This window comes from Botryllus schlosseri, chromosome 10 (genome assembly GCF_051294905.1).
Source record: "Botryllus schlosseri isolate E-star chromosome 10, Bs_hap1, whole genome shotgun sequence".
Taxonomy (NCBI): domain Eukaryota; kingdom Metazoa; phylum Chordata; class Ascidiacea; order Stolidobranchia; family Styelidae; genus Botryllus; species Botryllus schlosseri.
In genome coordinates, this window is record NC_137245.1 from 14,389,833 (window position 1) to 14,406,793 (window position 16,961).

A 16,961-nucleotide genomic window follows, 5' to 3' on the forward strand; every position below is an offset into this window, starting at 1 on the left:
CGCGACCCTCATCGATGCAAATATTGCACTTTAATTTGTAGAAGGTGAACGTATATTTGGTCGTCAAATCGCGATAGGAGATGGTGTTTCTCAGAGCGCGCGATGAAATCTAAGTTTCTAGCGATGAGGTCGAATTTTTACGTCTCATAACGATCGTTAGTTTGCTGAAATCAGCATCAGTACGCTGTGCGAAATACATAGAAGTGATCTATTTTATCGGACTGTACAATCGGCCGGCAAGGTTGCGCTGATACCGAAATTGCAGACTTGCCGCAAGCTCGCAATAATTACAATAACAGGGTGCGCTATAGTCATACCTAAATACCCAGATTCGGCAATGGCAACGAGCACAATTTGTTTAGACGCGGGCATAAGTTTCAATCAAAAAGATACATAAACACAAACAATATTACACTCAGAGATTGTTACTGTTTGGCGAAAGTGTTTCTGCGGACGGTTGCAGGCCTGCATGCAGCCGCGCTAAATCAAATCACCGACAATAGTGCACATGAGATATCGATGACCCATTTCGCATACAAACGATTCTCGCTAATTTGCAGTACGCAGCATCGATAATACGAATTATGAATTGACGTTTCAAAAGGACGGGATTTCTAGTTTTGAATAAGAAACTCACTGACTACGCACGACGCACGTAGTGTTTAATACCGACAACGCGCTGGTTAATATCAGCTCGGAGCCTACGGCCGGGGCCTACGATAACTTACGGCCTTATATTGCGCATTCCACTTGCAACATCGGGGAGGCCGACGTTCGCAAAACAGACATCGGCGATTGCTTACGATGACTCCCATTTTCAAGCCATCACATTCATTACTCAGCTATCTGGTTGTGTATTTGCGATAGCGCTTCTCTGTATAGCAGACGTCTTAAATTTTGAGGCAAAGATTTTGAGCTAGCTGCGTTTGAGTTATTATGGATTATGGAATCATGCCGTGATTAGCTAATACTACAGTCACGACTGTGTGGTGACTGAATTATGTTCAGCTTTCGTTTAGACCAGCTTATATGTATGAGGTAGGCTAACTTATTCAGTTGGTAAATAACTCAGTATATTGCTGTATGATTCTCGCCGATCATTAGCAGCCAAGAATTCATGGTGATATTTCATGCGGCCTTCCTGACAGCGAATTTCGACTGTCTGTATACTTGGAATGCAGGATTAACTTAAGGCATAATAATGGTAAACAAATGCTGTGTTTATGGCTGTAAGTCTGGATATTTGACAACTGGGAAAAAGGTTTCGTCATTTCGCTTTCCATTTTATGATTTGGAGTTACGAAAAAAATGGATATCTTTTGTGAATAGGCGCGATTGGGAGCCGACTACGAATTCTGTAATTTGTGTTCTACACTTTGAATCAAAGTATATCAAAGACTTTGACTCGCGAAAAAATTTACGTTAGGACGAAAAACCAGTCCCTTCCATTAGATCCGAGCAGGAGCTGCAGCGGCCTTCACTGATCCCGACTGTGACTCCTTGCAGAAAACCACCGAAGCAAAGGGTATTTCAGAAAGATGAGTTGAAAGATTTCCAGCTGGCTGATAAAATAAGCAGCTTATCAGATTTGACGGAGTCCCGCGCTCCAGAAGGCTATACCACGTACAAAAGAGATAATGAATATGTGATTTACTACCACATGGAATTCAATGATTTCCCAAAAGTCACAAAAAGCATAAAGATTGACGATAAGTTGCATGTCAAATTGCAGTGTGATGGAAAGAATGTTCCTCTGCCTCCTTGGTTCACACAAGGCACAAATGCTGCTCTGACTAAGTTTGGTGCATTACTTAACTTCCCGAAATATCTCGAAAATGTCCGAAAAAAATCCGACAATTTACTGGATGAGCTTCAAAATCTAATATATTACAAGCCTGATGGTCACGCTCATATTCCGTATTCATCCGAAATGATTCGTTTCGCGCTCCTACTCCGGTACACATCTGCACAAGCTTATAGAATTCTTACAAGAAGCTTTCCCTTCCCATCAATGTCAACCTTGAGTCGGTACAGCAAAGGAAGCGTTGACTCGGTTAAAGTCCTTGGAGTTATGAAAGAAAATGGCGAGATCTCCACTGACATAGTGTTGATGGTAGATGAGATGTACTTACAGAAAGGTGTTCAATATCACGGTGGTAAATATTATGGAGCAGATGAAAGCGGTCACTTATATAAAGGCATTGTTGTAATGATGGTCCATGGTCTTCAAAAATCAACATCCATCGTGGTGAAGGCACTGCCAGAAACCGAAATTACGGGAAGATGGTTGGCAGAAGAATTACTGGATTGTATTGCCACTCTCAATGAGAATGGATTTTGCGTTCGAGGACTTGTATCAGATAATCATCCATCCAATGTGAAAGCATTTGAAATAATGCGAGAAAAGTGCCCTAGCAATGATGATTTCTCTTTTCATTACACGTCCTGCAAGAACAAAACGTATCTATTTTTTGATAATGTTCATCTTGTAAAGAACATACGAAACAATTTGCTCCGAGCCAAGAAATTTGTTTTTCCACCATTCTCCTTCTGCATAAATTCTTCAATAATATCATCTCCGGGTGGATTCATTGCATGGAGCGACCTTCACAAGATCAGAGAATGTGACGACAAGCTGGATGCGAATTTGCGTAAGGCGCCGAAATTGACGTATGCCTCCCCAGCAAACACAAAACCGTAAAAGGATCATCCGGGATCATCTCGGATCATCTCGATTAGGTTCTGATTTTCTAAGTGTCGGGGGAATGTCTAAAATACGTAGTAGGATGGTCTAGAGGTTATATTCAATCAAAATAAATTCCTACTCGGTGTTGTTCCATGACATGCGTTAGACTTCGTTATATCCCGTTGTTAACCTAATAATGCTAATTTTCTATCGCTTGCAGGTATGTCTAAAATACGTAGAAAGGATACTTCGGTGTTACATTAAAAAACGATATATATTCCTATCCGGTGTTCTTCGATCTCATGCGAAAGCTTCGATATATCCATTAGAAAACATCATTAACCCTTCATTATGTTGCGTGAAGTGCAACTTACCCTGCTCCGGAAGCATAATAACTCCGGAGCCTTCGGTTGAAAAGACCAGTCATGCGTATAGTAGCGTGCTGGTTCTGGTTGCTGCCGGACTGAAGCAGATTGCTGATGTCGGAAAAGAGGAAGTAAATTGCTGATGTCGGAAAAGAGGAAGTAAATATTCATAGACTAATTGGGTTGTCTTTTGTGTGTAGCGTTAGTGAATATTCCTAGATATTGAGAGCAGGCCGTCGGAAGTTTAGAACGGTACGACTAGCTTACTGGCTTGGTGTAGCTGGTGCTTTAGCAAACGTATTAGGACATTTACAGTGCTAATATAGAAGTTCGCTCTGGAATCTGTATGCGTACGCGGGCTGACTTCTGCTTTATCTTGCTTTTGTCGGCAATTAAAGTAGCAGTGAATGAAGGTCTGCAATAGTGCATAGTCATAACCGAAATTGACGCGGAAACATTTTATCATATCCTTTGATAATCTGCAATTTTGAAGTTGTTATTGATGTTGTTTGTAATGATTTTGAAAGTATAGTTAATAGTCCTTGATGTGTTAAGTAACTCAAAACCCAATCCAAATTATAAGCGTGCTCATCACATGGTATATAATGTATTGATAAGATGAGCATGTATCAGCAATTAAGTAAACTGGTTTAGTGGTTTGCAGTTGCACAACGCATCAATTTGATATACTCTGGGATTGCATCTCAGACTAGGACAGGTCATGATTGGGTTTCGTTGGGAGCACAGTTGTTGATCACGTGAAACAACAATCGTTGGGCATGCTCATGGGGACCACTCACACTCACTAACCGGTGGTCGTCACATCACTCAGTGAGCACTTCTTGATGTGGCCAACAAGGTAAACCAGACCCGATTTTGCAAAAACTGATGTGATTGATAGATACCTGTCACAACAATCGACTTTAATCGCCTAAAATGAAACTTTACTTATATAGGTCTGCAGATTGATAATATTGTTTTGGTCATTGCTGTTTCTGCGGAATCTCAAGTGACTGCACGGTGGCTTGAAATCAGAATATATGGAGGACACAGTGCGGAAGCGCCGATCCTACCAGAGACGTTGGGTGAAGGCTAAGCGTTTGAAGCTCAAACAAGGCACATATTCAACATCTGATAATACTGATAGCCACGAAGAAGAATCTTCATTCGCAGACAGCATGGATAAGCCACAGTGTCAAAGGCAGAAGAAACAGCAAGAAGCCATCAGATTTGATTGTGCAAGATATAATCCCAGTAACCATGACTACTAATGAGGATTTGAAAGCATTTGATAAGAAATTACAACAAAATAAAGAATTCGCAAGCGATGCGGTATGTTGAGCTCATGATTTTATTGTATAAATTATGGAAGTAGAAGAACTTGATCGTATTGCTTGGAGTACCAATATGATTGTGTTATTTCATTCACCGAGAATCAGCTGCCCATACAGATTCATTTTTTATTTGTATAGTTCACGCAACATGCTTGGATAAACCATTAAACATGGTGACTGGCGACTGAACTTGTGGTGTTTTTATATGATAAAAACATTAATTAATCAGCATAAAGATGTGAGCCTGCCTCCACACGAAAGTTAAGCAACCATAAAACTTCCTGTGTTTAAAAATTAAATTAGAATTAGAGTTGTTCCTACAGTTTATGTCAAATCATACTATGATTAGATTTGCAGCTACAGTTTTTTTCCAAATGATGTTAGAATTATATGGTATTAGATTATAATTAAAATTACTGAATTTGCGAAAACTTTGCAATTACATTGTAAGTTTTATTAGGACCGGTATGGGCAAGTGGTTGTAAACTACTGACACTACTGACGTATTGTGAATTATTCATTTGGCAGCGTAAGTGAATAAATTTGTTATTTATTTTTCATTGAAATATGCATGTGGAATTTTGTATTTTACGCAGTGCTTCCATATATCTTTATTCTTAACCTAAGAAGATTGTGAAGATCTTTACCAGGATTATAGGGTCTAGGATAGTTAACTAAATCTGTTTTCATATTTTGATTTCAGATAATTGGATTCAGCTCAGTCGGAGGCGACAATATAGGGCAAACTGTTCGATTCATCTTGAAAAAGGTCGCCAGCGCTGGAGTATGGAGTTGCTACAGCCGCGTTGGCAAAAATGCAAAAGAGGCTTTCAGCGACTTGGCTTTGGACAAGATCATATATAGTGAGGAGCATTTATGATAATCCGAGAACATGTTATTGTTCGACCTTTGTTTTATACGCCCATGTCCCTAATGAGGCTGGATCAGTGGTTTCCAACCGGGGGAATTCCCCACTATGTGAAGAGGGAATCTGGCTTTAGCCAGTGCAGGCAATATAATTTTATAAACGGAGCAGTCATGAGAAATATGCAGCATTTGAAATAACTTGTTCCATGCTTTGTGTTTACCATAGAATGGAGGGTGAATCACGAAGTCTATAACACGCCACTAGGAAACATGCTGAGTAGAAACGACTGGGGACAACTGTGCTAGATATACTGAGCATTTTAACTGAACTTGAATATGATTTTTGTTTGTTATTTTATCAAAAATGTTTCATGAAGTTGAATGACTGCCAAACCAAATGTTAATGATAATACCTTTAGGAGCTTGCAAAAAGATCCATGGCAGGACTTTCTCTGAAAAAGATTACATTCGTGTAGTGGGTGAGGCACTGCGGCATATTCCCAGCCAAAAAGGGGGATCTCGATGGAAGGTTTGATTTCAATTTATGCTCTTGACATCATCAATCGACTGCTGTAATTAAACACTTTTATATATGTATAAAGCTATGCCTGGTACTCGGATGCCCTTTCTCTCAATCAGTTAGCTGCCAAATAACTGATTTATTTGGATTATTGAATTGATCATTTTTGACAGAATGTGAAGAAATTTTAGTCAAAAATTCTTTTTTGTGTTAGTGGCTGTTTTCAAAGATTGCTGAAGTAGTCATCGTTGATCTTGATAAACAAGTAGAAGTGGCGATTGAAGTCAGTTCTCTAGTCAAGAATTCTTTTTGTGTTAGTGGCTGTTTTCAAAGAGTGCTGAAGTAGTCATCGTTGATATTGATAAACAAGTAGAAGTGGCGATTGAAGTCAGTTCTCTAGTCAAGAATTCTTTTTGTGTTAGGGGCTGTTTTCAAAGATTGCTGAAGTAGTCATCGTTGATCTTGATAATCAAGTAGAAGTGGCGATTGAAGTCAGTTCTCTAGTCAAGAATTCTTTTTGTGTTAGTGGCTGTTTTCAAAGATTCCTGAAGTAGTCATCGTTGATCTTGATAAACAAGTAGAAGTGGCGATTGAAGTCAGTTCTCTAAACAAGAATTCTTTTTGTGTTAGTGGCTGTTTTCAAAGAGTGCTGAAGTAGTCATCGTTGATCTTGATAATCAAGTAGAAGTGACGATTGAAGTCAGTTCTCTAGTCATATAATATTAAAAAATATAATAATAAAACTTGAAAACTTGAGTGGAAATAGTTCAGAATCGAATCCATTTTAGTAAGTATGGGCGAAAAAAATGTAGGAGTCATTCGTTAGTCGCTACCTCTGCCATTTTCGCAGTACGAATGTCTTAGCTATTAATCATCATTTTCATTTTATTTCTGCAGGGTGTTGAAAAGAAAAGGCCGCATTCTGGTTATTTATCTGACTCATCAGAGGATGAAACCTGATGATAAGGACTGTTTTCACTTTCTTTCTAAAGGCATTCGTTCGTTTGTTCGTTTTAGTTTTTACAACGGCATTATTGCCAATTCGTTTGAAATTAAATTATCACAAATGTGAATAATATGTAGTAAATAATGTGGTGTGTGTACGCAGACGTGATCAGGTTAAGCCCATAGTGGTAGAAAACAGGTTATTATATCAGGATCTTCTTCTTCTAACGTAGGATCTACATTCTACTCACCATGTTTAAAGGCTGTAGCATCTGCATAATATTTACATTATTGAAGGACGTGGAAAAGACGTTGAATTGAGTCGACACAAAATCCCCCTTTCTACGACCTGCCTAATTCTAATATCTACTATATCGGCTCGGCTTTTCTACATCAATGGTCTGTTCTGTGTTTGCTGGGTCTTTGCATCCGGGCAATAACAAGCAAAATGTTAATTTAGCTCTCGCTCCATTCCACGAGTCGACTATTGCAGCTTGCAAAAGCTACCTGCCTCACAGGGAAGATATGGCTTCATTCTTGAGCCTAATTAATGCTTGGTGGACAATTGTAAATAGCTGTCACAGATATTCACCCAATCCATTGTCTGATGCAGTAGTTTCACATGATGGTAAAATCACTTTCCTACAAGATTTCTCTAATTGGCTGATCAAATGGAACGGATACAACCCTCAAAATTATTGCCTGTCCAAGCAAACATTCAAAGCTCTGATCGGAACCATGCAGTCGCAATCGCTGCTTATGGCAGATTTGTTAGCAGAGGGGTATGAATATGTGATTCCAAGAAAATTCCAAAGTGACCCCATTGAAAGAAGGTTCTCGCAGTACAGGCAAATGAGTGGGGGGCGGTTTCTGGTCGGTTTAACAGAAGTTACCAACTCTGAAAAGATAATACTGCTCCGTTCTATGTTGAAAATTGACATTAATTTCTGGGAGCATGATGTTGGTGTTCAAAGCTCAGTTCATTTGGATCATTTCAAACAAACAATTGAAGATGTGGCAATTGAAATTACTGGATCACTTTTATCTCCTGACAGTGAGGAGGTGTCCTATTATGTTGCTGGGTACGTTGGCAAAAAGGTCCTCAAGAAGCTGAATTGCAGGGAATGTTCGAAGTTAATTGTTGAAGAATCCGGTGACACTAATTCATTCTATTTCGACCTACTCTCTCGTGGGGGATTGCTTGCCCCTTCAGAGCCACTCGCTAAGTTTGTTGCATCCAGTTTTTCAATCCTGGATGGTTCTGATACAATCATCTGCTCTCATCCTCAAGTCTCAGTGAGGGAAGCTGCCGAATATGTTTTGCAACGTTTTGGGGGGCCCATAAGCTTTGCCTGCTGTAGTCATCAAGAGCGAGCTTCAAAATTGGCGAACAGAATCATTGTGAACATATATTACAATAACAAGCAGAAGCTAGTTAATGCCTCTGTGAGAAAAGATGTTATGAAGGGCTTTAAAAAGCGGCAGTTGAGCAAGTCGTAGCTTGCCTACATCATTGGTGCATTTGACTCGCTGAATTTGAGGTCGAATCTTTGTAACCATAAGCTTGGTGTTTGAATTTGCGAGTAGTTACTTATGAAAATGACTTCAATTTATTCTTTACATGCTGTAATTGATTTTACCATGCATTAAAATACTTATCATTAGCAAGTTTATTCCTTACCGCTATATAGTCTATTTGTGTGATTAGTGGATAAGGGGATATACTGGATAATTATATCTTGGACGCTGTCAATTGTAACTCTAGGAAAGTACTAATTTCGTCTGTTATACGACTTTGCTAGACTTATCCTAAGGGAGGGATCTGGTTGCGAGAAACGAAATCGTAAGCAATCGCTGATGTCTGTTTTGCGAACGTCGGCCTCCCCGATGTTGCAAGTGGAATGCGCCATATAAGGCCGTAAGTTATCGTGCCCCGCTACGGCCTACGTAGGTCCCGATCAACCAGTCGAATTTGATCGTGAAATGGTGCGATTTTAATTATCAAGGTGTATTGCAGTTGCAGCAGGAGCAATATGGGCGCATGCCGCAACCTTATTAATGCGAATACAAATCCCGATGGTTTGAAATTAGTTACGCGATATGGTTGCGCCCGATAGAGTCCGTCCAGCAATGAAGTTTATTGGAACATAGAAGGTTCCCGCTCAAACTAATCGAATAAATTCAGAATTTCCGCCACAGAGAATCTCTTGTTGCATCAATATTTGACAACCTAATTCAACGCCATGCACTGCACAATGCGCAGTATTAATAACAAATTAAACACTGACAAGTGACATCGAGGGAATTCGAATGCATAAAGCAGACAAGAATTAGTAGCCTACAGATGATAGCAAACGAGAAAGCGCGCACCTAATCAGTAATTCCTCAACTTGCGTACAGCACAATGAGGTTCCGAGTCTGACATCGCGAAAATTGTTTCCTCATTGCAGCTTGGTGAATATCCGGATAAAAGTTAGCAAAGCCTTGTCAGAGTAATGAATATGCACACTTTGCGCAGGAATGACTTTCTATTCGCAGGCACAAACACACTTTCCTATTTCGCGCTCCAATTAAAAAGACTATCACAAAACTAACTCAAGAATTATTTTGTAAACGAATATGCGCGCAAATACAATTTAATTGAGAGAAACGTGAATTCGTTCGTGTGGTCAAGAGAGGAGATGGTGTTTCTCAGCGCAGGCGTGTCGCAATCGACGCCGTCAACGAGGTCGCTTCGATTGTATGATTTGTGAGTACTACGGCAAGTTTTTGCAACTTTTGCAACTTTTTTTTACAGCCTCTGGCAGCTTCCTAAATACTCGGAAGATATGTAGAATGCTGATTTAAGCTGTTAGAAGGAATCTTATAGTGCAACTTTTTGCAACCTTGGCTATTTTTTTTTTCATGCAACTTTTTGCAACATTTTGCAGCTTTTTCGATTTTTCATGAAAGTATTTTCGATTCTGGTGAAATACACGGCCAAATTCGACTGAAACAACGTAAATCAGCACTGAAGTAACTCTCTTACGGGTATTTCGAGAGCTGAGCCGGAAAGTTGACCTTTTTTAGTCAATCAATAGAGAATGCGGATGGGAAGCTGTATTTCGGGAGTGAAACTGGGAAGTTGACCTTTTTTTAAGTCAACCGAGCAAAGGGTGGTCTTTTAGTGCAACTTTTTACTGCAACTTTTGTCAAAAATAAATACAACTTTCCACGGATTTAACTGAAACAAAAACTTACCGTAGTGATTACTAATCACGGATTACACTTTGTTTGGGCGTTTTAAGCACTAGTTCGTCGTCGACGACGAAGCTGAGTATTCAATTATTCACGCGCGTATTGGTTAATGGTAATGGTAATGGTATTGGTTAATGGACTCGCTAATTGACAGCGCAGACGGCGGGCGTTTAAAACTAGAACGATCAAGTGGCTTTTTGACGCATTTTCATTTTTGAAGAGCTGGCATTCAGTCAAATCTTACGCTGTTCGGCTGAAACTTCTTGACTTTTATTTATTTTATGTAGGCCACCTTACCTATGATTTTCATCACTCATCCAGTACAAATAAAAAAGTTATACACAGAACTACCTAGAACTACCGAGTGGCTTTTTTGACGCATTACACTTTTTCTACCTTCAGGCATCGCAGTTTCATATTCTTGAAAGTGGTTATGTATCTGATAAACGCAAAACAGCCGTTTGTAACAACAGAACTTTGTTAATGTCGACTTGGTCTAACTGTGTTAGCAAAACATCCCTTGTAATAGAAGGCCCTGGATCTTCCTCGTTCCAAGTCACCAAAGCTCTGTAATATTATATTTCTGGAGCTCAGCGTGTTACAGGACATGAAATTTGAAATGTACCATTAGACCAAGCCGACATCTGTATTGTCCATACTAATATACTAGGGTTGTACAAGGGCAAAGGGTCTTTGCTCCGGTCTACGAGATGGATATTCGGGGGTAGGGTGAGCTGAATCTAGTGAATTGAATGCATATGAGGACTGAGGGCATGGGTGCTTTATGTTCAGTCAGGCCCTCTCGAAGAACAGAGTTATGGAAGTCATGATCTTTCCATTGCCATAAGGATTAAAACATAGGTGTGGATTCGATAAAGATAATATGGTTTTCGTTCATTACATGCTGGTCGAAATGCCAGCAAACAATTGGGGTAAAATGTCAGATGGTGGACGTTGCTGCTACCAAGTATCTGTACAAGGGCGTCTCATATTTAGGCAAGGATAGGACAGGACACCTCTTCCATAATCTATACATTTGCCAAGCATACTAATGTGAAGAATCTGATGTAATCCATCTCGAAACAATGTTACGGGAATGTGGCTATATACGCTTCGAGAAGCAAACGAAGTCCCAGTTGACACTATTGTCAAAAGTTGCTTGAAGCTACCCAGGACCAAAAGAAACTCAGGCAGCTTCATGTAGTCACACTTTTCAAAGCTATCATCTTGTTGATAAGCGTAACTGCGAGATGCCAGTGTAGAGATCGAATTTGTACACATATATATTGAGTTCACTGCAACCTGTGGTAACTGTTTCCTTCAGAAACAACACAAACAAGAAACCAGTGACGGTTAAATGTTATAACGAAACAAAACCAGGGGGATATTATTGGTCAGGTTGCAAGGCAGTATTCTATGAGGGTACCAACAAGTCAACGATGGTCCGTGCATGTTTTCTTAGAATGTGAATGAGCGTCTACTTGTCAAAATGCCGATACTCTAAAAATATGCAAATCGTGGATTCGTTGCAAAATTGAATTATGCAAATCTTATCTGATAAGCTTTATGATATGTCAGCAATAACCAACAATGATGATGTGGCTAAAGCGGATCTGGAACCTACTCTAAATTTTTAAAGAACGTGCTCAAATACCAAATGCGCACCAGAGCAACACTTGTATGTTACACCAAAAAATGGCGATTTGTTTTATAAGTGTTGACCTAAGGTGTATGTAAAATATTGCAAGTAGCTGTGAGCGTAATAAACAATGGTTTCTGATGCCGCTTGTTGAGATTTATGCTGATTTTTAGCTCCGGTAAATGCATTTAATCGAAGATATTCAACATGCGTCAAAAAGCCACATGGTAGTTCTAGGTAGTTCGAAGTTCCGGTAGTTCTAGTGTTAAGCATTTTGCATGGGGTGGCTGCGCCACTCCGCCACCCCGTAACTCGGCGCCTATGCGGGCGGTGACATGCTAACATTTCAGTTCTAGGGTGTGGTGATGAAGTGGTGGTTCGGCGGCATGCTAACATTTCAGCTATGGTCATCGTCGACGTGGTGTTATTGAATACGTATCAGGGAAAGTAAAGAGTCACGTGATTGATCCTTACTTAATGTGCATATTTCAAATTATTATATATGACCGATTCGAGTTCATCCCAACGTTTACGGTGAGTGTAGCACCAATATATCCTTTTTCTTATGGGCGCGGCGATGATTCGTACTTTCGGGTATAGGGTGCGGCGGCATATCGTACTTTCAGCAAAAAAAGGTGTGAAATAGTTTGCTAAATCTAGGAATCACTTGCAAGGTAATATTTTGGTAATTAGTTTACCACAGAGCCGGCGTAGACGGCGATTCGAATACCAACAATAGCGCGTTCACATACTAACACTTCAAAAAGGTGTGATATATTTGTAAAATCCTACGATCACTCACAGGATAACACCTCATAAACATAGTCATCTTTAACTACTCGGTGTCATAGCCATACCAATCACTCACAAGGTAATATTTAGGTATTTAGTTGTCACAGGATCCGCTTTCACTGGAAGAATAATAAGTATAATAATAATAATTTAATATAATATAATAATATAATATTATCTTTGTCTCAATTACCGTTCCAAGATCAGAACACAACAATCAAACCCAGCACGTAGTTTATTGGAAGGTTCATGGGAGGAAATTTACAATCTACTCTCAGACCGATTTGTGACATTCAATATCTTATCCCGACTTCAAATATTGGATGATTTGCTAGTCAGAGGTAACCATCCTCTTACCATATGCCCTTGGTTATTGAAATGCGCTATATGATTGATACATCATTGCAAACAGCCCTCGGAAGCGATCCACCACCTCACATTGTCGATGCTATATTCAGAGATTATATTTTTGAGCAATACCCAAACAGAATGCTAATTTATACTGATTGATCTAAAAACATCAACGGTGCTGGGTACTCCTTCTACATCCCCGATCGCAATATAAGAACATCAAAAGTATGTTCGAAACTCCTATCAATCTTCTCAATTGAGCTGACAGCAATATTCGATGCACTGATATGGATTTCAAAAAATTCCATCGAACCAGTTGCTATTTTGAGTGACTCTTTGAGTGCATTGCTGTCGCTAAAAGCATCTTGGTGAAAATATCTACATTACCAATCAAACATTAGAACTAACTCACCATCTCTTACATGAAAGCCATAGAGATATTTCTTTTGTATGGATTCCAGGACACTGTGGTATTGAAGGGAATGAAGTCGCGGACCGACTTGCGAAAGAGACGGCGGCCCATGACTTCGCTGATCAAAGTGTAGATCTTACTTCTAGCGAGGCCAACTCATTGATTTTAAGTCACTATAGGCAAGACTGGAACCAACGTTTCATCGAAACCGCCTCTGGAGCACATTTCAAGCAGTTTTGCCCTAACATATACACAAAACTACCTACTTTAACCACGCCACGCCGTGCCGAAACCACCATTTTCAGATTACGGACCGGACACTGTCGTCTCAACTCCCATCTTAGCAAAATTGGATGCTCCGATACCCCTGATTGTACCACATGCCATGTTGAAGAAACTGCAGAGCACGTTATTATCGAGTGAGCGAAGTACGCCAACGAAAGATGCCAGTTTATAGCTGCCGTACTGGACTTGAGAGTACCCTTCACCACGGAAAATATAATAACTACTGATTATATGTTACCTTTGCTGTGGGAATTCCTTGCGAAGACAAAAAGACAGTACTAAATGTTTAGTTGACTGTATTTACTTATCGCAATATCGATTCGATTAGCAACTGTTATGTCGTGACGCAAAAGACCATAGTTGTTATATGCGTCACTAAAATTGTTTTTTGAATATAATAATAACAACCTACTGCAAAAAGAATCAGAAAAACCCTCCAAATACGCAGACCTTAAAATGGAATGTGAGAAAATGTGGCGATGCAAAATAAAATTGTACCGATAGTCATTGGCGCTACAGGGGTCGTGAGCAAAAAACTCATGAGACATATCCAACAAATTCCAGGTAACATTCGATTCGACATGATCCAAAAGATCACATTATTGCGCACTGTGCACATTCTTCGGAAGGCCTTGAATGCACCACTGGACTGAAATTACACTTGTGAATCACAGCATAATTTCTGTAATTTCGATTCTTCATCTTCAATCATCTCTACCTCTGCTCTGTAACCCTTGCCAATTCTTCATCTGCTGCAATTCTGTAATCTGACGTCTCCATGTATTGCATAGGAATAACAATTTGAATGTATCACTGAAATTTTAAAAATTTACTCCAATCTCGCCATTTTCCTTTGGGGGCAGGTTGCTCCCCAAATTATGTGTGTATTAACCAGTTTCTTACTGTGAATAAAGAATATAATAATAATCCCAGCTGATCACAATATACAACAAAAGAATCAGAAAAGCAGTCCAAATACGCAGATCTCAAAATGGAATGTGAGAAAATGTGGCGATGCAAAATAAACATTGTACCGATGATTATTGGCGCTACAGGGGTCGTAAGCAAAAAACTCATGAGACATATCCAACAGATTCCGGGTAACGTTCGATTCGAAATGATCCAAAAGACCACGTTATTGGGCACTGTGCATATTCGTCGGAAGGCCTTGAATGCACCACTGGACCAAAATTATACTAGTCACTATAGTGAAACACAATATAATTTCTGTAATTTCGATTCTTCATTTCAATCATCTCTACCTCTGCTCTGTAACCCTTGCCAATTCTTCATCTACTGCAATTCTGTAATCTGACTTCTTCATGTATTGCATAGGAATAACAATTTCACTGCATTACTGAAATTTTAAAAATTTACTCCAATCTCGCCATTTTCCTTTGGGTGCAGGTTGCTCCCTGGATTATGTGTGTATTGACCAGTTTCTTACTGTGAATAAAGAATATATTAATATTAAATCTCATGACCGGCTGTGGTGCACTTGCCGCTACCGAATACACATGGAGACACAATAGGATTGGTCATTACATTCATCTTGAATCATGCAAACATTTTAACATCGCCACTTCGACAAAAAATTGGTACGAATACAGCCCAACACCAGTGACAGAAAACGAACAAGTAAAAGTTCTGTGGGATGTACCAGTTATAACTGACCGCGAAATCAGGATCAACCTCCCGGATATAATCGCCAAACTAAAAGAGAAAAGAGAATGCTTTATTCATTGAACTGGCTGTCCCAGCTGATCACAACCTACTGCAAAAAGAATCAGAAAAACACTCCAAATACGCAGAGCTCAAAATGGAATGTGAGAAAATGTGGCGATGCAAAATATACATTGTACCGATTGTCATTGGCGCTACAGGGGTCATGAGAAAAAAACTCATGAGACATATCCAACAAATTTTGGGTAACGTTCGATTCAAAATGATCCAAAAGATCACATTATTGGGCACTGTGCACATTCTTCGGAAGGCCTTGAATGCACCACTGGACTAAAATTACACTTGTGAATCACAGCATGATTTCTGTAATTTCGATTCTTCATCTTCAATCATCTCTACCTCTGCTCTGTAACCCTTGCCAATTCTTCATCTGCTGCAATTCTGTAATCTGACTTCTTCATGTATTGCATATGAATAACATTTTGAATGTATTACTGAAATTTTAAAAATTTACTCCAATCTCGCCATTTTCCTTTTGGGGCAGGTTGCTCTCCGGATTATGTGTGTATTTACCAGTTTTACTGTGAATAAAGAATATAATAAGTATAATAAGTAATGAATTACAGAACCGTCACCGGCGGGAACTTGAATACCAACAAATTGTCACTTATTTCCGTCCTAACCCTAATCCTTTGTGAGGTTACCGCATACTCAAATAGGTGTGAAATAATTGTAAAATCCTACGATCACTCACGAGGGTAACGAATAACAGAAGCACATAGGCGACGACTTGAATACCAACAAATTGTCACTCGCCGGTATAACTCTAATCTTTTTTTTTAGGAGTTTAATCTTTTTGAAACTGAATATTACTTTATTTGGCCAACTTTCAGCTCCATTTTCGATTTTTCACACAGTCGCTATATGTTTTCACGCTTCTAGAATAGAGTTGACTTTAGTTGTGTCTTAAGAATCATGATAATATTTAATCAATGTGTTTATTTCCCAACTTGAAATCTCACTCGCGTTACAAGTGAAGTTGAATCGTATCAGAATATTGTAATTTGTCACCATCAGGATAATATTATTCAAAGTCTGTAAACATGGTAATGACTTATATCAATAATATTGAGAATTTTGATCTCGCGTTTGTCGGATTATTCACACATTGATTTGAAACAAACCTTGAACTTACAACTCTATCAGTTATCTTTAATTATTTTTGTAGCAACCGAGTTTCTGGAAATGTAGTCGGTAGTGCATCTCGACATTTTAACATCATGCTATACTCAGAACAGTTAAGCACGAAAACATTATCAATTAAATCCGTTTGTAACTCGCCCAATCAAATCAAAGAGTACCCATTTGAAAAGTAGACAAGACTACGCGAGTAATCACTACAACCCACTAACATATCAAGATCAGTTGATTTATATCCCGACGTCCCGTCTTTTTTATTCAACTGTAAAAGTAGTTACTAATTTATAACACAAAGTGATTACTACTCGGTGCATACGACGAGATTTGAATACTCAGTCAATGATATCAATCCCCACAAGTGAATCCACAAGTTCTAACGCAGTGGTTCCCAACCTTATTCAACTCATCGCCCCCTTTTGAAGCTCCACACCGATCATCGCCCCCCAAATATCGGAAACCGAAAAATGGGCATACAAACTGGGATCACCGGCGAGTTGACTAATAAAAAAATGTCAATTTCTCGGCTCAACCTCGAAATTACACTTTTACAGCTAAATTTTCGTGAGTTGACTAAAACGGTCATTTCTCCGACTTGACTCCCATCAAGCGCGTAACAGCATTTCGTCAGCCCCCCCAAAAAAAGAA

General features: G+C 39.3%; 1 protein-coding gene across 1 annotated transcript; it reads left to right on the forward strand.

Annotated features, from left to right (window-relative positions):
- Window positions 1-3,206: 3,206 nt before the first annotated feature.
- Window positions 3,207-6,848, forward strand: LOC145448552 (uncharacterized). Its single transcript, XM_080326959.1, has 4 exons — window positions 3,207-4,383; window positions 5,089-5,248; window positions 5,672-5,781; window positions 6,670-6,848. Exons 1-4 carry the CDS (start codon window positions 4,312-4,314, stop codon window positions 6,730-6,732), a joined length of 405 nt encoding a protein of 134 aa, XP_080183085.1. The 5' UTR covers window positions 3,207-4,311; the 3' UTR covers window positions 6,733-6,848.
- The last annotated feature ends 10,113 nt before the right edge of the window (window positions 6,849-16,961 follow it).